The 21,512-nt window shown below is 50.1% G+C and overlaps 1 protein-coding gene across 1 annotated transcript in view; it reads right to left on the bottom strand.

The window, feature by feature from the left end:
* LOC109916702 (zinc finger MIZ domain-containing protein 1-like) overlaps positions 1 to 21,512 on the bottom strand; it is a 42,025-nt gene that overhangs the window by 17,799 nt on the left and 2,714 nt on the right. Inside the window, exons 2-12 of the mRNA XM_048618748.1 lie at positions 20,439 to 20,694; positions 19,022 to 19,159; positions 17,739 to 17,819; positions 14,643 to 14,814; positions 12,795 to 12,936; positions 10,438 to 10,648; positions 9,030 to 9,135; positions 8,531 to 8,697; positions 6,490 to 6,557; positions 4,272 to 4,340; positions 2,034 to 2,281 (exon numbers count right to left, since the gene is read on the bottom strand). Coding sequence (XP_048474705.1) covers positions 2,034 to 2,281; positions 4,272 to 4,340; positions 6,490 to 6,557; positions 8,531 to 8,697; positions 9,030 to 9,135; positions 10,438 to 10,648; positions 12,795 to 12,936; positions 14,643 to 14,814; positions 17,739 to 17,819; positions 19,022 to 19,159; positions 20,439 to 20,585 — 1,549 coding nt within the window. The 5' untranslated portion in view covers positions 20,586 to 20,694. The remainder of the gene's footprint in view (positions 1 to 2,033; positions 2,282 to 4,271; positions 4,341 to 6,489; positions 6,558 to 8,530; positions 8,698 to 9,029; positions 9,136 to 10,437; positions 10,649 to 12,794; positions 12,937 to 14,642; positions 14,815 to 17,738; positions 17,820 to 19,021; positions 19,160 to 20,438; positions 20,695 to 21,512) is intronic.

The following is a 21,512-nucleotide window of genomic DNA, read 5'->3' as shown; positions in this document are numbered from 1 at the left end:
ATTATAGGAAATATATTGTAGACAAACACAGCAAGCCAGGCAGCATCTGGAGGAAAGGAGCAGTCAACGTCTCGGGTATTACCCTTCTTCAGGACTGGATATGGGGGTAGGGGGAGCTGTAGATATAGGGCGGGGGGGCAGAACGGTGGTGATGTGGACGCTGGTAGTAGGTACAACCTGGTTGGTCGATGGGAGAGATGAATCCAGTTGGTGGCTGGAAGGGAGGGTCAGAAGACCTCCAATTACATCCCACCACCCGGAACATCTTCTGCACCCCACCCCTCTCTTCCTTCCGTAAGGACCATTCCCTTCGCCACTCCTTAGTTCACACCACACTCCCCACCAATTACTCCAACCCCGCCCCCGCCCCCCCCCCCCCCCCCCCCCCTCCCCCCCCACCCCACCCCCCAACCCCCTCCCCGGTACCTTCCCCTGTAACCATAAAAGATGCAACACCGCCCACACTACCACCTCCCTCATCTCCATTCAGGGCCCTAAACAGTCCTTCCATGTGAGACAGAGCTTCACCTGCATCTCCTCCAACCTAGTCTACTGCATCCGGTGCTCCTGATGTGGTCTTCTCTACACCAGTGAGACCAAACATAGACTAGATGACTGTTTCACCAAGCCCCTTCGCCTGGCTCGTAACACCCAGCCTAACCCTCCAGTCATCGCCCATTTCAACTCCCCGTCCCACTCCCCCTCCGACATGTCCGTCTTCAGCTTCCTCCAGTGTCGCAGTGACTTGGAACGCAAACTTGAAGAACACCTTATCTTCCACCTTGGCACTCTACAGCCCAGAGGACTCAACATTGGAGAATTCAATTTCAAATAACCTTCCCACCCATCCCTCCAGCTCCCCTTCCAGCCCCACCTCCTCCCTTCTATTTCACCTACTGACCCTCCTTTCCAGCTACCAACTGGATCGATCCCTCCCATCGACCAACCAGGTCGTACCTATCACCAGTGTCCACCTATCACCATCATTCTGCTACCCCCTTCCCCCTCCCTCTCTTTATCTGCTCCCCCTACCCTCATATCCAGTCCTGAAGAAAGGTAATACCCAAAACGTTGACTGCTCCTTTCCTCCAGAAGCTGCCTGGCTTGCTGTGTTCTTCCAACCTCCTGTTTGTCTACATTGGATTCCAGCATCTGCAGTATTTTTTTTGTCTCCACATAGAAAATATATTACTAATCTAGAGAGGGTTCGAAAGAGACTTATAAGGATGTTGCTGGGAATGGAGGGAAAAGAGAGGCTGGATAGGGTGGGATTTCTTTCACTGCAGTGTAGGAAGTTGAGGGGTGACCTTATAGAGGTTTATAAAATGAGGGGCATAGATAGGGTGAATGGCAAGGGTCTTTTCCCTAGGGTGGGGGATTTCAAGACTTATGGGGCATATTTTTAAGGTGAGAGGAGAAAGATTTAATAAAAGACATTGGGGCAATTTGTTTTTTTACAAATTTCAATTTTGGAATGAATCTTCAGAGGAAGTGGTGGATGCAATCCTCACGTGGTTGCCGTGGGATTGCAGCTAAGCTTAAGTGTGGGAAACCTGTGAGGATAATTTTATCCCCCCTGAGAAAGCAGAGTTTTCTGTGGCCTCTCAGTTCGGAGTCCTGCAGTCTTGGGAGGTGCTATTTAAATGCGAGGCTTGCCCTCAAACAGTACGTTCCCCGTGCCGCCTTGCGCCTTTTTAAAAAAAAATTATTCACTTGCGTGACGAGGGCGTTGCTGTCTGGGCCTATCCCTCATTGCCCAGCACATCGCTCTGGGTCTGGAGTCACGTGTAGGCCAGACCACGTAAGGATGGCAGATGGCCCCACACGAGCGAATCAGGTGGGCTTTTCCCCCGACAATCGACAATGGATCCGCGACCATCACTAGACTCTTAATTCCAGGTTTTTACCAAATTCAAATTCCACCAGCTGCCCTGGTGGGATTTGAACCCGGGTCCCCCAGAAATTACCCGGGTCTTTAGATTAATGCAATGAAGGTAAGACCACTAGGGCCGTCGCCTTGTTGAGGTACTTACTCTGATGGGCATAGTCGGTGTGGCTGACGCTCCCTGGTGGCATTGCCAGAGACGGGTATGGAGACGTCCCGGGTCCCAGGGCCGCTATCATCTCCATGATGTTGGGCATGATCGTTTGGCTGGGGCTCATGGTCTTGCACCTCTTGGCCGCGGGGCCATCGGGGTCGTCTTTGACATGAAGCTCCGGCTTCACAGGCACCGGCCTCCAGCTACACGTCGAGTCGATTGTCACCTCCTCGAACTCCGTGCTGCAGTGGGGGGTAAAAAAAATCGGAGAGACGCATCATGTAAAGGTAGCCTTTCAATGCACCCATCAGTCAAGGCCCATTTTATTAACTAGTGACCCATCACCACAGGGGGGCAGTGACGAGCCTGTGCAATTCCCTGCCGCAGAAGACAGTCAAGGGCCAAACAACCAAACGTTTTCCAGAAGGACTTCGATGCCGTTCTGAGGGATCAAACGGGAAGCCAGAACAGGCTCGGAGGGCCAAATGGCCTGCCCCTGCTCCCAGTTCCCCACATCCAAATTCCAGGTTGCGCACAAGCTTTGGGGCCAGTGCATTCAACCCACTGCACCAGAACTTGCAAACGGGTCCTGTTTGTTTCTCCCCAGACTCCCCCTTGCCCTTTCCAATCACGATTCCAAAGTTATGTCCGTTTCTGCGCGGGCATGTCCCAATTTTACAAACGTCGCGCTGGGCTGGCAGCTTGAAGGGTTGGACGGGTATTTCTCAATTCGGGGGGGATTGGCTGATGGGGACTGTGATCCACAGACACAAAACAATGGCAGGAGAACCATGGCCTCAGGCTGCACTTCACTTCGCTCATTATTTCTTTAAGTAACAACCGCCCGCAGTTTCCTTTCGAAAAGAGTCTGCACCCACAACCGTAATCTAGCTGGGAAGCAACATAAAAGAGAGGCTGCCCCGACAAAGTAAATCATGTTATGGCTTGAAGGCTCATACCGCAGCTAGAGCCAGCTTGGAAGCAGCTACCTGTGACTTTCTACCACTCACGTTCAGTTCCAGACTGCCTCCAGCTTCTGAGCTAACTCGTGGCTGGCGTCTGGAATATTGCGAGCGGTTTTGGGCCCCGTATCTAAGGAAGCATGTGCTGGCCTTGCATGGCGAGTGTCCTGAGGAGGTTTATAAGAACGATCCTGGGGATAAAGGGCTTGCCTGAAGAGTAGCGGTTGAGGACTCAGGGTCTGAGAAGTAACGCAACGTGGGAAAGTGTGAGGATAAGCACTTTGGTAGGAAGAATAGAGGCGCCAACTGTTTTGTAAACGGGGAGAGGCTTTGGAGATCTGCAACCAAAGGGTCTGGGAGTCCGAGTTCAGGATTCTCTTCAGGTTAACGTACAGGTTCAGTTGCCAGTTAGGCAGGCAAGTGCAATGTTCACATTCATATTGAGAGGGCTAGAATACAGGAGTATGGACGTACTGCTGAGGCTGTATAAGGCCGCGTTTGGAATACTGGGAGCAGGTTTTGGACCCCGTATCTAAGGAAGGATGTGCTGGCCTTGAAGGGGGGGTCCAGAGGAGGTTACAAGAATGATCCTGGGGATGAGGGGCTTGTCGTATGAGGAGCGGGTGAGGACTTTGGGTCTGTACTCGATGGAGTTTAGAAGGATGAGGTGGGGAATCTGATTGAAACTTACAGAATACTGAGAGGCCTGGATAGAGTGGATGGGGAGAAGATGTTTCCACTCAGTAGGACAGACTAGGACCTGAGGGCACAGCCTCAGGGTGAAGGGATGGCCCTTTAGAACTGAGATGAGGAGGAATTTCTTCAGCCAGAGGGAGGTGAATCTGTGGAACTCATTACTGCAGAGGGCTGTGGGGGCCAAGTCATTGAGTGTCTTTAAGACAGAGATAGAGAGGGTCATGATGAGTGAGGGGGTCAAGGGGTACAGGGAGAAGGCAGAACAGGGTTGAGCAACATATTGGCCATGATTGAATGGCGGAGCATTCTCGATGGGCTGAATGGCCAGATACTGCTCCTACATCTTATGATCACGTAGTCAGCTTACAACAAGTCCAAGTTGGGAAGGGGAACGGTGATGGGGGCGCGGTGGTGTTTTGGGGCTTCACGTCATCCAAGGTTGTGGAGACTGGTCTGACAGTGTCGGGATGGAGAGACCGGAGAAATGTCTTTCCTCAGAGGGTCGTCAGACTTGGAGCTCTGGCCTACTGCCTCGTTATTCAAGGAGAACGGAAGCTGCTTGAAATTCACTTACTTCTGAATGGCCGCTAAGATGCCCCACATGTACTGGTCAATTTCCAGCCCTTCCAGCACGGCTGTCTTACTGTTAAAAGTGGAAAAAGATCGTTATGGAAGGCTTTTTTTATTTTTAAAAATACACCGCAGGATTACAAACCCCAAACTGACACAGCATTGATTTTTCTAATTCTCAGCATACATCCTCAATTGGGTCGTTTTTGTTTTAAAATTTAATCTAATGTCACGTACCTAGCTTTAGTGAAAAGTTTAGTTTTGCGTGTAGTACAGGCAGATCATATCATACAGAGTGCATTTAGGATGATAGAACAGAGTGAGAAATACAATGTTACGGGTGCAGAGAGTGTGCACAGGGAGCGAGATCAACACTAAATTTAAAATTTGGGAGGTCCATACAGAAGTCTCACAACAGCGGGGAAGAAGCTGTTCAGGAATCTGTTGGTATGTGTGTTTAAGCTTTTGTGTGCTCTGCCTGATGGAAGAGTTTGGAAGAGATTATAACCAAGGCAGGGCAGGAGGGTTCTTTGATGACGTTGGCTGCCTTCCTGAGGCAGCGGGAAGTGTAGATGGAGTCAATGGATGGAAGGTAATAGACTGGGCTGTGTTCACAACGCTCTGCAGTTTCTCACGGCCCTGGGCAGAGCAGTTGCCGTACCAAACTGTGATACATCCAGACAGGATGTTGTCTATGGCGCACCTATAAAAATTGCTAAGAGGCATTGTGGGATGTGCTGAATTCCCTTAGCCTCCTGAGGCATCGTTGTGCCTTTATGACCGTCTCATCAACGTGGGTGGACCAGGACAGTTTGCTGGTGGTCATCCTTCCTAATAACTTGACGCTCCTGACCTTCTCCACCTCAGCACCTTTAATGTAGACAGGGACAGGCCCCACTCCCTCCTTCCTAAAGTTAATGAGCAGCTCTTTCATTCTGATGTTGAGGGAAAGACTGTTATCTTTACAATGTGCCACCAAGCACTCCCTCTCTTTCCTGTATTCTGTCTCGTCTTCGATGTTTTTGATGTTGGCCGAAGATCAAATAAGCAAATCCTGATGAAAGGGGAGAGTCAAAGAGCTTTGGAGAGATATGGAACGTACGGCCGTGTGTGGTCCTTGAAAGGAAACCTTCAGCCTAACCCAGTACACTGAACTTGTACAGGAGGTAACAGAGAGAGAGTAGCCAGTGGTGATGCAGACGGCATCTGAGACATATATGATCCTGAGGGGTCTTGGCAGAGGTGAGGATAGAAATTTTCTGCCATTCACAAGAGGATCGTGACCGATCCTGTATCTCAGCGCCACATTTCCCGCTTTCTCTCCAGCCCCCTCGACGTTTCCTCTCGGGGGTAGGATCTAGAATGGTCGAGTTGTTTCCACAGCCATCATGTCCAGACAGAGCTAAGGAAGAGGGTCACTCTCCTGGAGGCACGGGGAAGGAGAAGTCTTGTCGTCGAAAGTCGATGGAAGTAGAGCCTTTGTACCGTCGCTGGCCAGCTTCTTGTTGACAGGGAGAGGCAGGCTGGAAGGTTATTGGGTGGAAATGTGGATCCGCCCCCTGACCTGACCGAGTGGGCAGATCGATGGAGGGGCTGAATGGCCTGATGTGAGAGATTTCGTTTGTCTGGACTGCCAAAAGGCCTCCAGTAAGGAACCAAGTCACAGACTGCAGAATAAGGTGTTTCCAAGACTTGACCTCAACTTGACCCCGTTATAGACTCTGTGCAACGGCTGGGTGGGGCGGAGGGGGGCTGGGTAAACCGTCACGATTTTACAAACTACAGTACTTTGTGTAGTCTTGGGGCCCCTTACACTCCCTCCAAGTCAATTGTAACAAAAACTCAGCGGACAGATTCCCTGGAATTGGTGGGGGGGGTGGAGATTGAATTGACTTGACCAATATTCCCTAGTGTTTAGGACCACGGGATGGGGTCAAAATTCATTCTTAAGGGTCTCGGGCAGAAGGACTTCCCCGAACCTGGGAGTCTCAAACTAAGTGGGTGTCTCCAGTAGGAGGGCAGCCATGCTGGACCGTGACGAGGAGAAATTTATTCACTGAAAGGCCGTGGAGCTTTTACACTTTAAACCCCAGGAGGCTCTTTTCAGTACATTCCTACCAGGGATCAGTAGGTCTGCAGCGGCTGTAGAACTGTAGGGAGACAAGTGAGGAATTCTGTTCCTTTAAAAAGAAGCCAATTCTCAGCGATGACAATGAACTTACGTGCATACTGGACATCGCCAGGTTCCTCGGTCACAGTTCAACTGTAGGTAGGACTCAAGGTCGAAACACTAGTAAGGACAGAGAAGAGCATAAGGCTGATTTCTCCCATACCACCCTTACCCACTTGAGAGACTGTTTGACAGTGGAAACGCCTTTGTCGAACATCCGAAAAATAAAAGGGCATTTCAGCACGCATTGGATTCAAACCACTCCAGCGATAATGCAGCCAACACTCAGGCAAGCTGCTTTGGTGTCCAAATGGAAACATTCTTCCCCACTTCCGATTTTCGTGTTTATTTTGAATGGAAAGAAGACGGTAACCGGAAGTCTGGCAGAATGATCGTTAAAGTCTGAGTTCTCCGATTGTTTATCCTGGTTAATGCTGACTGTCTTCCCACTGCGTGCCCAGCTACAACTGTTCAGAGACTGAGATTGTGGACTTGCTCGCCGAGCTGGCTAGCTATCGTACAGACGTTTCGTCACCATGCTAGGTAACATCATCAGTGAGGCCTCTGATGGAGTGATGTTATTCTACTCCACTTGGAATTTATACTGACTGGTCCGTTATGGTGGGTACTGTCATTTCCGGTTGTGTTCTGTATGGGTTTGTATATTGCCTATGTATTCATGAATACATGAACATCAGCTCGCAGCAAAATGGCACAATGAACTCTCCTTCATATCGGTACGCTCAGAGAGTGAAGGCCATCAGTTTAACTGGGACAAAGTAACCACAGTAGCCCAAGTCAAACATAGACATGCATGGGAATTCCTAGAGGCATGGTTCTCCACCCGTAATCAATCAACAAACATATAGAGTTGGACCTCATATACAAACACATACAGATCAAAACCGGAAATGACACTATTCACCATAACGGATTAGACAGTATAGATTCCAAGCGGAGTAGAATAACATCGCTTCATCAGAGACTCTGCTGATGTTGCCACCGAGCATGGTGATGAAACGTCTGAACGAAAACAAGCCAGCTCAGCGAGCAAGTCAATAATCTTACCCATAACCCGAGCTACAGATCTTCACTAAAACCTTAAATGTTCACAGGCTGGTTCAACCCGGTATCCAAAGGCACGCTGATACCTCAGTCACATCCTGAACTATTCTCTTGACTTCTTTGCTCCCTTATATTTGACAATTTCCTTTCTCCTTGCTCCAGTAACGGATCTTAAGTGTCTACACCTTGTCTCCAATGGTTAAACCGATTTTGTTAATCTCTTGTTTCCCACTACAGACACTCAGTTGGGACAACATGAACAAATACTCACACAAGTACATAGCAACATACATATCCTAGTTTGGCCAGCAGCCCCTCTGTGCGGACCTACATAATATTCTGGATTTACCAACCTGGAGGGAACTTCTATACAAACACAGCAATGATAAGAGCAGGTCAGAGGCTGGGAATCCTGCAGCGAGTAACTCCCCTCCTGACTCCCCCCCCCCGCAAAGCCTGTCCCACCATCGACAAGACACAAGTCAGGAATGTGATGGAATACTCCCCACTTGCCCCGGATGGGGGCAGCTCCAACAACACTCGAGAAGTTCGACACCATCCAGGGACAAAGCAGCCCCCTGTTCGATTGGCCCCACATCCACAAACATCCCACTCCCCCCACCACCGACGCTCAGTAACAGCAGTGTGTACCATCTACAAGATGCACTGCAGCGACTCACCGAGGACCCTCAGGCAGCACCTTCCAAACCCACGACCCACTTCCATCCAGAAGGACAAGGGGCAGCAGGTACATGGGAACACCACCCCCTGCAAGTTCACCCTCTGAGCCCCTCACTGTCCCCGACTTGGGAAATATATCGGCCATTTCTTCAGGGTCACTGGGTCAAAATCCTGGAACTCCCTCCCTGAGGACACTGTGTGGGGGTTCCTACACCACACAGACTGCAGCGGTTCAGGAAGGCAGCTCACCCGCACCTTCTCAAAGTAGGGGCAATTAGGGGGTGAACGGGGTAATAAATACTGGGCCCAGCCCCCATTGAAGCAGTGTAGGAGCGGAGCGTACTGACCTGTATGTGCTTGCAGTCATGCCCTCGCGCTGGCAGCTGGATCTGCCTGTAAGTGATCGGGCACTTCAGTGACACTTTCATCGCCGTCTGCTCCAAGCCATCCTCCCCGCTCAGCCCGGGGTTCCCAGACGAAATGGCACCACTGCCGCTGCTGAAGTTGTGTTTGACTGCGGTCGGCAGAAAGAAAGAAAGAAAGATCGAGAAGCGTTTACTGCACGGCTCTGTGGACAATGTGCTTAAATGACTGAACTTGCCCCGATGACAGAAACACACCTCACACGAGGAAACCCGCGTGTTTGTCAACAAGATTGAGACATTAGAGACTTAAAACAGGCAGCTATCACATAGGGACAAGCAACGACGAGCTCGTGGAGAGACAGAGACAGAGAGAGAGGATTGTTGGATGTAGTTAGTGAAAATGGCCATGTGTAAAGTTGGTAAAAGTGTCCTCTTGAGAGATGCATGCACTCAATCGACCAGGAGATGATGCAGTACTCACTTTTTGCGATGCAATGTTCCGCAGGTAGTAATCTCTTTCTCAGGAGGCCTTGCAACACTGATCGGACAGAGGGTCTGTGTACTAACTGTAGTACAAACAGATGGGACTACAAGGAGGGTTGGAGGGGGGAGAAGACAACAGAATGTCAGTCAATTTGACAGCAGGGGAGCTACCTGCTCTCTCCTCCGGGCCTAGCCTGTTTTCCCGGGGCTTTCCGATCGGTTACCTTGCCTGACGTGACATGGCCTACCCCTCGCGGTGACAGAGGGCCGCAGATTTCAACAACCATTGTCCACGGCTCTGAGCCGGTTTAAACTCCTCCAATGAACTAACTGCAGCACACAGGATTGTTTTATAAACAAGCGCAGAGAGGTTTTGTTCGAGCACCTTAGGCGCTATCGAAAGGCATTCTTTCCCTTCGAAAACGTCACAGCCTTCATAAAGGCAGAGCAAATTGGAGCAGGAGGAGGCCATTCAGCCCTTCTCTCCCATTGAATATGATCATCCAACTCTGTGCCCTGTTCCACGTTTTCACCCTTTGATCCCTTTATCCCTAAGAACTATATCCAACTCCTTCTTGAAAACAGTGTTTTGCCCCCAACCGCTTTCTGTGGCAGAGAATTCCACAGGCTCCCCCCACTCTCTGGGTGAAAACATTTCTCCTCATCTCAGTCCTATCCCCATATCCTTAGACTGTGACCCCCTGGTTCTGGCCCCAACCCCCACCCTTCCCACCAGGTCATCGGGAACATCCTTTACCCTGTCTAGTCCCTGTTAGAATTGGATAGGTGCATGTTGCGGTAGGGAGAGTGCCTGAGCTCAGCACAAATATGACAGCGAGCGGTGTGTTATGGACCAGACCAGACCCCCTCAAAATACATTAAGAAGGTAGCCTAGACCCTAACGTCTCCTCATTTTAAAGACAAATGTGAGGTGCTGTGTTCCAGCTGCAAATGGATTGGTCAAACCACTTGATGTTAAGCGGAACACCATTTATTCAAACACTACGCTTAAAATGCATCCAAATAAAGGACGATAACTTAACTCTATTGGAAAGCTTAACATAATAATAGATGCAGTAATTATTACTAATTCCAGCTGTAACCGAGAGAGGGAAAAGATGGCTTCTAATTCTCCAATACTGCAGCAGTGTCTGCTGAACTTATAAGCCAAAAACAAAAACTAGAATCCCTGGTCTGTGAGAGCTGGCCACACCCATTCAGGCTGCTTCTATAGTTCCAACTTTCTAAAAAAAACCCCAAAGCCTCCACAAACCGTTTACCGGCTTTCAAAATAGACAGCTCGATTCCTCTGCCTTAAACCTTCTCCTTTCTCGGGGAAAACAAAGAAGGATAAAATGAGCTCTTAAAGCCACATAGGTAGAACGGCAGAGAGCAGTGGTACTCACACAGCAGCAGGCTGTCACTGTGATTTGAATGGTGTTCCTCCCAGGCTGACACACGTGCTTCAGGTAGAGAGGTTTGTGTGAAGTTTTATTGTTGCCTCGCTCTATCGTCAGGGGCGTAGCGTTGACGCTGACCTGAACTGAAGCTGGCCAGTTTGTGTTCATCTGCATGTCTTCGTGATGGTAACACTTGAACTGGAGCTCCAAGTCTGGCCTGAAGGAGACGCGAGGCAGAACAGTGTATACGTCAACAGCAAATCCACCTCCGATATGTGTCTCTTAAATCACGGAGTGGGTAACAGAAACACACTCCCTTCTCTCTTAATAGTGAGGATTTTTGCCAGTTTTGCTCTCCCTAGCTAAGGAAGGATATATTTGTCCATGGTGGGAGTGCAGCAGAGACTCACTAGGCCAATATGAGGGATAGCCAGACTGTTCCAAAAGGAGAGATCGGGCCTGCATTCACTGGAGTTTGGAAGAATGAGAGTGGGATCTGATTAAAATGTATACAATTCCAACAGGCTTGATAGGTTTGTTTCTGCTGGCTGTGGGGGAAGGGAACATCTAGAGCCAGGGGAACCCAGTCTCAGGATACGGGGTAGATCTGAAATGAGGAAACATTTCTTAACTCAGAGGTGGGGGTGGCAGTGAACCTGTGGAATTCTCTCCCACAAGAAGGCTGTGAAGGCCAAGTCACTGAATATATTTGACAAGGCTTTTTTTAGAAAGATATTAAAAGGGTGTGGAATGTGAGATGGAGGGTCAGGGGTGATCAGATGATCGAATGGCGGAACAGGTTGGAAAGGCTGAATGGCCAAATATTTTCTATTGCTATGGAGGGGATGGTCGACACCTCTCCGATAATTAAAACTGAAACACCCAGAGAAGCTCGCCTTGCCTCGTAATCTGTTAAAGGAAGTGTGAAATGTGGTACAATTTGCCTCTCACTCCCAATCTATTAGAAATGAAAGAAATCCCTAATACTCACTCTATAAGCAACGAGTAACAATTTATTTATCCCACTTGAACAGTGAACAAATTTGAATGACTAACAAACCAAACAATTTCCCCCTAATTACTGACTGTTCCCGAATAAAACAAAATTCTAATGGTATGCTGTTCCATTAGAAACAAGTCCCACTTATATAAGCCAAAGTAATAAGAAGAAAAAATGAAAACTTAGTCTCTCAAAATTACGGCCAGGAAAAGTCTTCCAGAATGTTCTTTGCCTTCTCCACTGTTTTCCATTCAGGAATGCCTTTCTCCATCGAATTCTTGTGTCAGGAATATTAGCTAAAAGTGCCATAGTCTCTTTGTTTGGATGATGCTTACTCTGAGAGCTTAGAGATTTCTGTGAGAGCCAGAGAGATTCTCTTCAGATGGCAGTTTGACCTCAAGCCGATTTTCAAATGCCCCCTTCTTTTATAACCTTGATGACCTGTGGGCTGGTATGAGAGAGTCTAGAACTGGAGCCAATGGTTTAAAAATGTGGGCTGCCTATTTAAGACAGAGAGAGAGGGCCAATATTTTGCCAATTTGACAGAGTGCCACTCACCCACCACAGAGAACGCATGCTCCCGGCGTCACATTCCCAGTTGGCTTTGGGATGGAGGGGTGGGCGCTTCCACATTGGACAGAGAAGTGAAGAATTGAAAAACGAGAGCTCCCGTATAATTAAAAAAAAGAACTCTGTGCTCTCAACTTGGTTGTGTTTGCAAACTCCGCGAAAACCCACCCCGATATTGGTCGAGGCTTCTGGGAGAGAAACATGGGCAGCAGAGGAGAGATCGGGACAGGGTGAGAGCACACCGTCTGCAGACTGTTGCAAAATCCCTTTGCGGGCGAATCAATGTGGAATTTGCAATTGCGATTCTCCAGTTTCAACAAAATTCAACTCCTTCCTTGTTAGTAACAACCTGATGCGCACCTCAGCAGTGAGTATGTTGCAGTGTACGGATACATGCATGCATCTCTCGGTCAGCTCTAATTAGACCGTAGCTGCTGCATTTTGTGATCAGGCCCGAGCCCAGGACTGCAAAACGCAGCAAACATGTGGGGACAGATGAAACGGGAGAGAAAAAAGAATGCAGTAATGCAGATTGGGGCACCTTCCGTGTACTACTCACTGCCTGCTGAATATGGCACTCCAAATGTATGTAAGTGGATTTCAGTCAGGAAAAGGCATGTGCAAAGAGACGCCAGTTTTGAGTTCTAATTGTTCAGGGCATGTGGGCGTCGCTGGCTGGGCCCAGTCTTTATTGCCCCCTTTAGGAGGTGGTAGAGAGGGGAAAAGGTGCCCACTGCCCGCTCTCTCTGACATGGCCCCGGTTTCTTGATCCCCCTCTCCCCCATCCACTCACCTCCACATCAGCGTCTGGTGAACGGAATGGCGAAGGTGGAAGACGTGGTTGCTGACGGCAAGGTTGTGCTCCAACCGAAACGGCTCCAGGACGACACCGTCGCGCACGGGAAACATCAGCCGGAGCTCATCCACGGGGTTCGCTACAATTCACGGAAGGCAGGGCATCAGAGTCTGCTCTTAGCCTCTCTCAGGCACCTCTCTCTCTCTCGCTCCCCCCATCATCTCCCTTCCATTCCTCTCTCAGTCATCTCTCTCTCTCCCCCCATCATCTCCCTTCCATTCCTCTCTCAGTCATCTCTCTCTCTCTCTCCCCCCATTCCTCTCTCAGTCATCTCTCCCTCTCCCCCAATAATCATCCTTCCATCTCTCTCCCATCATCTCTCTTCTGTCCCTCTCTCTCTCCAGTTATCTCTCTCCCATCCCTCTCTCAGTCACCTCTCTCTCTCTCTCCCTCTCCCTCCTCCGCACCATCATCTCTCTTCCACCCCTCACCCATTATTCTCTCTCCTGCTCAGCGTTTTCTGTTACAACTCCTTTATTCTTTTCAAAATCACACTCCCAACAGACTGCCTGGGCCCACAGGTGACTCTCCAATTGATGTTGTTAGATGCCCTATTGGGAAGTGCTAATTCTCAGCAGAGCAACAACGAACAAAACCAGATTCTCTCATTAGAACTAACATACAAACTTGAGTTAGCGTCTGGTAGGTTTTCTTTGATGGGAGAGAGTTGAAATATCATTTATCTACAGTCCATTCCTGAAGGATTTCCAAAGTATAATCAGTTCCTATCCAGAAAAGAATTATCCATTTAAACTATTCATGTAAATGTTTTGCCTTTGAACGAACTGACAGGGAGAGCAGCAACATCTATTTGCTGAAAAACGAGAATACAGGCAAGGTCAGGAATAGGATAATCGAGAAGGAGTGAGCCAGTTTTGCAGACAGCGAGAGAGAGGTGTCAGAGAGAGGGATACAAGAGAGATGATGGGAGAGAGAGAGTGAGAGGCGACTGAGGGAGGGATGGGAGAGAGATGATAGGAGGAAAAGAGAGAGGCAGAGAGATAATTGAGAAAGGGATGGAAAGGAGATGATGGGGAAGGGAGATAGAGAGGTGACTGAGAGAGATATCACGGGGAAGATAGAGGGGTAACAGAGATAAGAGAGAAAGTTAACTGAGACTAAAGGAGAGAGAGAGATGGTGGGAGAAGTTACTGAGAGAAGACAGGAGAGAGAGGTAACTGAGAGATAATATGAGAGACAGAGAGAGAAATTAAATAAGAGACGACAGGAGAGGAAGGTGGGGGAATGGGAGTGGTAACTGAGAGACGATAGGGGAGAGGGAGAGACAGAGACAGAGAGAGGGAGAGAGGGACGAGTAACTGAAAGACGATAGGGGGAGAGAGAGAGAGAGAGAGAGACAGAGAGACAGTGAGAGATAGAGAGAGAGGGGTAACTGAGAGACGATAGCGGGAGAGAGAGAGAGACAGAGAGAGAGGTAACTGAGAGAGGGATGGAAGGGAAATGATAGGAGATACAGAGAGAGAGAAATAGAGAGAGGGAAGCTCTAATTAGGGACAGTAGCTGATCGAATCACTGGTGGAGAGAATTCGCCATTTAATGAAAAGACAAGGCTAGTAACGTAATGTCAAAACTGAGTTGCTCATGAAGCCCCCTTTTCTACGCCTGCTCCCTCACACCCATGTTACAGAGACCTCCTCCCTCTCTCCTCCAGCTCTTTCTCTTTCTTCCCCTCCCCCCCTCAATGGTTGCTAACTCATCTCGTTGACTTGGACACCACCCTCCCCTCCCCACAGCCGTTTCTCCCCCTCCCCACAAAGAACCTACCTGAGGTGGGTGGGGGGAGATTATTCAGGCTGGGCTTTATGTCTGGGAGGAAGGCCGACGTGACTTCCTGGCTCGGAGACAGGTACGGGGGGATACTGTTTCCTGGAGTCAGCGGGAGCGTCGGATTTCCCAAGATCGGAGAGTTGGAGTAACCAGCCAACGACCTTGCAAGCTGCAGAATGAAGCACTGGTCGATTAACTCCCGTTTCGAATCTTGCTCGCGGACCCCCCCCCGGGGCATTTCGGAAGGGACAGAGGGGGCAGCGTCCATGTTGAGTCAGGTTTAACCTATCCGTGCCACACTGATAGACTTCACATTGTTAGGCAGCATGGAGCCAAACGAGGGCATACCAGGACTTCCTCAGAGATTTAAGGGGTGTTTGAAAAGGGGATGTAGGTTTAGGGAATCAATGACCCGGGGAAGGGGGCATAGATTTAAGGGAAGGGGCAGGAGGTTTAGAGGGGGAATGGGAGGAAAAATGTTTTCACCCAGAGGCTGGTGGGGAATCTGGAACTCACTGCCTGTAAGGGTGGGAGAGGCAGGAACTCCCATCCCATTGAAGATGGGCACTTGCCATGCCAAGGCTGTGGGCCAAGTGCTGGGAGACGGGGATTGGAATAGCAAAGTGGTTTGTTTCTGACCAGCACAGACCAGATGGGCTGAAAGGCCTCGTTCTGGATAATAAACCTGAGGTGAGTGTTTTTGACCAGTGCAGACTGGATGGGCCTGTGGCTGCGCTGTAGACCATGATTCGATGGGCGTAGCGTACTTGGGGTTTTCAGATGGCTTTTGATAAGGACCCCACACGCGATCGATTCGCAACATAAGGTCAACAAGGCATATGGCATGCTTGGCTTCAACAGCCGGGGCATTGAGTTTAAAAATTGCCAGGTAATGCTGCAGCTTCATAGAATCTTAGTTAGGCCGCATTTGGAATATTGTGTTCAATTCTGGTCGCCACACTACCATAAGGATTGTGGTGGCTTTGGCGGGGGTACAAAAAAGATTTACCAGGATGTTGCCTGGTATGGAGGGCATTAGCTATGAGGTGAGGTTGGAGAAACTTGGGTTGTTCTCACTGGAACGACAGAGGTTGAGGGGCAACCTGATAGAGGTCTACAAGATTATGAATGGCATGAGCAGGGTGGAAGAGTTAGTTACTCGGGGGCATGGGTTGAAGATGCGAGGGGCAACGTTTAAAGGTGATGTACGAGGCAAGTTTTTTTACGCAGAGAGTGCCTGGTACTGGCTGCCGGGGGAGGTAGTGGAAGCAGATACAATAGTGACTTTTAAAGGGCATCTTGACACATGTATGAATACGATGGGAATAGAGGGTTCCCGGAAGTGTAGGGGGGTTTTAGTTGTGACAGACAGCATGTTGGTGCAGGCTTGGAGGGCCGAAGGGCCTGTTCCCATGCTGTAATGTTCTTTGTTCTAACATCGAAGTACGTGGGATACAAGGTAATGTACTGGCGTGAATTAATGGACAGAAAATGGAAAGCAGGAATTAATCAGTCTGGCAGGCTAGCCTGGGTACCACAAGGGTCAATGCTTGGGTTCGAGTCATCCACAGCGCAGATCAAGGATTTAAATATTTCCAAATCTGCAAATGATACAACACTAAGCGAGAGCATGCGTTGGGGAGGAAGATACAGAGTAGCTTCAGGGGGATTTGGACAGAATTGGTGGCTGGGGTTCGAAGAGGGCAGATGGAAGTGAGGATAGGGGACTTGCAAGAGTGCTCCTAAAATGGTTGCAAAGTGAGGAGGTACAAAGGGAGTTAGGCATCCTTCTCAATAGGTCACTGAATGCTAACATGCAGGTGCAGCAAGTTATTAGGAAGGCTAATGCAACGTTGGCTTTCACTGGTACAGGAGTACAGGAGTCGGGAAGTTTGGCTTCAATTGTATAGCAGCTTGGTTAGGCCGCATCTGGAGTACAGTGTGCAGATTTGATCTCCTTGATTCAGGAAGGATATTACTGCCACTGAGGGAGTACAACATAAGAACATGAGAAATTGCAGTGGGAGTAGGCCATCTGGCCCCTCGTGTCTGCTCTGCCATTCAATAAGATCATGGCTGATCTTTTCATGGACTCAGCTCTGCACTCTCACCATAACCCTTAATCCCTTTGCTGTTCAAAAATTTATCATTGCCTTAAAAGCATTCAAGGAGGTAGCCTCATCTGCTTCACTGGGCAGAGAATTCCATAGATTCACAACCCTTTGGGTGAAGACATTCCTCCTCAACTCCGTCCTAGATCTGCTCCCCCTTATTTTGAGGCCATGCCCCCTTGTTCTAGTTTCACCCTCCAGTGGAAACAACCTCCCTGCTTCTATCTAATCTATTTCCTTCATCATTTTATGAGTTTCTATAAGATCCACCCCCCCCTCATTCTTCTAAATTCTAACGAATATAGTCCCAGACAACTCAATCTCTCCTCATAAACCAACCCTCTCAACTGCGGAATCAACCTAGCGATCCTCCTCTGCACCCCCTCCAGTGCCAGTACGTCCTTTCTCAAGGAAGGAGACCAAAACTGTACACAGTCCTCCATAGATTCACCAGATGTGTTCCTGGGCTGATGGGACTGCCCTACGAAGAGAGATTGGGCAGACTGGGGGCTATGTTTCTCTAAAGTTTCAAGGAATGAGAGGTGATCTCATAGAAATACTTCAAGGGAACAATGCAGATCTCCCCACTGCCACCCAACACAATCGGAGGGTTGAAAATCAGGGGCAAAGTTTCAAAATAAAGGGGATGGGGGGGAAGTTGCTTCGATCAGAGGTTAGAATATTGTTCGCTGTGAGCTTTGGAAGTCTCTACCATACAGGGCTGTGGAAGTTCAGTCTTTGAGCACGTTGAAGGTAGAGATTGATAGATTTCTGATTAACTGTGGGTAAAAGGTGTTGGATCCACCCACCTACAGCCCAGGTCCCTGATGGAAAGTGGGAGGACCCCCCTGTGTCAAGAGCACCCTGCACTTCATATCCCTCTACCCAACCAGCACCACCCCCCAACCCCCTACCCACCTCGCGCCCTCCCTCGCCACCTTCGCTACCCAGACCAGAGGTGGGGTGCAGTATCTATACATACCCCATTCATGTTGGCCTGAGTGTAGTTACTGTAACTCCCAACTGCAAAGCTGTTGCTCTGTCCATTGTACTGCTCTGAGGGCTGTGGGAGAAGAAAGTGGGGTCACCCATCGACAGATCCGAACAGCATGGGGTGGGGGGGATCATTTATCACTGGCAGTCGGGGAGGAGAGGCCACCATCTTGTCGTCCCCTTCCTCACAACAGTGTGACTCTGCCACGCCCAGCCAAGGCGGTCCCCATGCCGCGGGGTTTCCAATCCCATCGCGGAATGGGAATTTGATTGGTCGGAAGTCTGGCGCTCGGTATGGGAGGGGGGCGGGGTGGATGGGTGTGCCATGGCGGTTGGCATCGATCATGGTGAAGGTCCTTCAGGCCCACCGACATGCTTCAGGGGGAAGGGCAGGAAGGAAATCCTCCGCCCTCTCCACATGACTCCAGTCATGGCGATGGAGCGCACTCTGAACCGCCCCCGGAACAACTGGGCAGGGCCGTTCGGTCTGGTGCTGGGTGCTGGTCACCAGGCAGTTTGCCAAAAAGCCACAAAGGAGTGGATCGCCCAGCAACCACGAGAAACGCAGCCACATTTCTCCTTATTGAGCAGATAGCCACAGCACCCAGCACTCTTGCTACAAGAGGCCACTTGCGCAACATGCGCTGAGCTCCACAGATCCCCTCCTGTCAGGTGAAGGATGGCAATGGATTAATTTACCTTGAGGGGAAGCTGCACTCAAGTGAAACTGAACACTTTTGGAAACGGGAGCTAATTTTCCAATAATTGTCCCATACTATTTCAAGTCAGTAGCCAGTTGCTACAGAAGGAGGCGATAACTCCGAATTAACCCCGCAAGCAAATTAATCAAATTCACACTCAGGACTTGCTTTTGACGGACAGGCGAACGTGTTGGAGGGCAGATGCACTTCCAGAGTACGTCAATCTGCCAAACCGCAGTGAAACATTCGGATGTGATTACGAGCGAGTTGGGTACTGATACCTGCTTAAAAAAATGGTCTAGGCCCGAAACGTCAGCCTTCCGGCTCTTCTGATGCTGTGTTCATCCAGCTCTACACCTTATTATCTCAACAAAAGCTTGGTCAGGTTACGCTGTTTTGCCAACTCCTCCCTCATCCAACTGGCACACTTCCATGCATGTGGCACCGTGCCATTGCTGCTGTTCGCCTTCAGGGGTAACTCGCGGTTTGCGGAGGATACAAAGGCAAACCCGGGGACGTTGGCTGCCACCTACCCCCCCCCCCCACCCACCCACCCCCAATGCGCTCTTACCTTAAAATACTGCCCCATTGCGCCGGGGGGCATGGGGTACCGCCCGGCATTCTGCTGGCCTGGCATCCTGGCAGGGTAGCTGGGAGAAGGGAGCGATCGCTGGGGGTTGGCAGGAGGGTAATGTTCGCCCAAGTAGCCCTGCACCAGGGGATGGGAAGAGGACAGAGGTGCCAGTTAGCAACATCGGCAGGTCCCCTACCAGCAAGCCTGCACTAGGCCCCATCACACACCCTGAGAAACACGCAGCACCCCTACACAGTGTGTGGGAGCGGGCCATTCGGCCCATCAGGTCCACACCGACCCTCTGAAGAGGGGGAGTTTCCGGAAGATCATTCATAAAGGCCGACATTTTATTCCACGTTTAGTTGTTTAAAAGGAGAACAATTACTGAATTAATTTCGCCCCCAGATGTGCTGGGTCAAGGATCAAACTCATGCCTTGCAGGGTATTAATCGAAATCTCTGTTATTCCAATAACAGAACCAATTGCTTGCAGCAATCCGGGAGGGATCCCTGGTGTATTGTGTGTGGGAGGTTTGGGGTCTCCTTCTGCGAGGAAGGATGTTCTGGCAACATCTGCAGTCTCCCCAGTCGGCCTAAAAACGGAATAAAATCCTGCGGGAAAAGAAAATAAATCGCTTTGCGTTTGTTACTTAGCGATTTAAAAAAAAACAGACAGGACCAGGATGGGCCATCTCTTACAGAGGTGGAAGTAGGCCGTTCAGCCCCTCCTAATTACGTTAGCTCTCCGCACCCCATGCCATCCCCACTGTCCTGCCCTTGCCGCGCGGTGGGCGCTTGCGGTGTACATAAGAACATAAGAACTAGGAGCAGGAGTAGGTCGTCTGGCCCTTCGAGCCTGCTCCGCCATTCAATAAGATCATGGCTGATCCTTTTGTGGACTCAGATCCACTTACCTGCATTCTCACCGTATCCCTTAATTCCTTTATTGTTCAAAAAAAATCTACTTTTTTTTTTAAAAACATTTACTGAAGTAGCATCAACTACTTCACTGGGCAAGGAATTCCATAGATTAACAACCCTCTGGGTGAAGAAATTCCTTTTTTTTTTGCCTATGCCCCTCTAGTTTTGGACTCCCGTACCCTGGGGCAAAAAACCTTGTCTATTCACCCTATCCATGCCCCTGATGATTTTATAAACTTCTATAAGGTCAGCCTCCGAAGCTCCAGGCAAAATAGCCCCCAGCCTATCCAGCCTCTCCTTCATAGCTCCAACCCTGGCAACATTCTTTGCTGAACCCTTTTCAAGTTTAATAACATCTTTCCTCCAGCAGGGAGACCAGAACTGCACGCAGTATCCCAAAAGTGGCCCTCATCCGTGTCCCGCAACGTGGCAGCTGGTAAAAGGTGGCACCCATGTGACGACAAGAAGGCTGAGAACTAATCCGACAGGCTCACCTCACTGACATATGGCCTCTTCAGCCCCTGGCCGGGCATCTGCTGGCTCTGCCGGCTTCCCAGGTAGCCGTGCTGTGGCATGCGCTGGCTTTGGGCGTTGACCGGGGGCGGGCGCGGGTGGTTCGCAGAGATGCCCGGTTGCCCCATCGCCCCCGCCAAACCCCCGGGGGGGGCCCACTCCCGTGGGCGTCTGGGCCGGGCCCCTGGCTCCCGAGTGGGTCAAGTACTGGCCGCTGTAGGGTTGCGCCGCACTGATCTGCAAAACAAGACGAGGCGGAGGGATCACGGGCGAAACGCTGCTCGACTGTACAGAATGTAGAGGGACGGGCCGTTTGCGGGTTTCAGACAGGCTGAAGGATGACAGGGATTTCAGATTTCCCGTCACTCGGTCTCGCCAAGTCATGGGAAACATTCCCGTGCAGTTTTGCTCAAACGCTGACCAATCATTCCCCTGCCGTCGCCATCTCTGTGGCAACACCATGACCAGTCCGAGCCCACTGGCCAACCAATCGGTTCGTCTTTCTCTCGCGCAGTGGAAATTGTCGCCCACCACCACCCCCCAACCTCGAGATTTGGCACTCTTGCGTGGGTGTCCTGATCGAGCGTGAAAGGCAAAGTTCTGAGGAGCTTTGCTTCAACCATGAAGAGGAGACTGGGAATGGGTGGACAGAAGAAAGACAAGTGCAGGGGGGAGCACTGAGATTCCCGAATTCTCCCTCCGAAAGTAACTGGGTCAGGATAAACACACAAGGCCCAGGCGTTAATCCTCCGACAGTGAGGTAAACAGTGGATTGGCTGTGCTAAATTACCCATAGTGCCCAGGGATGTACAGGTTAGGGTGGATTGGCCATGCTAAATTACCCATAGTGCCCAGGGATGTGCAGGTTAGGGTGGATTGGCCGTGCTCAATTACCCATAGTGCCCAGGGATGTGCAGGTTACGGTGGATTGGCCATGCTAAATTACCCATAGTGCCCAGGGACATGCAGGTTAGGGTGGATTGGCTGTGCTAAATTACCCATAGTGCCCAGGGACGTGCAGGTTAGGGTGGATTGGCCGTGCTAAATTACCCATA

This window comes from Rhincodon typus, chromosome 40 (genome assembly GCF_021869965.1).
Source record: "Rhincodon typus isolate 14 chromosome 40, sRhiTyp1.1, whole genome shotgun sequence".
Lineage (NCBI taxonomy): Eukaryota > Metazoa > Chordata > Chondrichthyes > Orectolobiformes > Rhincodontidae > Rhincodon > Rhincodon typus.
Note: the sequence above shows the minus strand (reverse complement) of the source record. Positions and strands in the feature narration are given on the sequence as shown.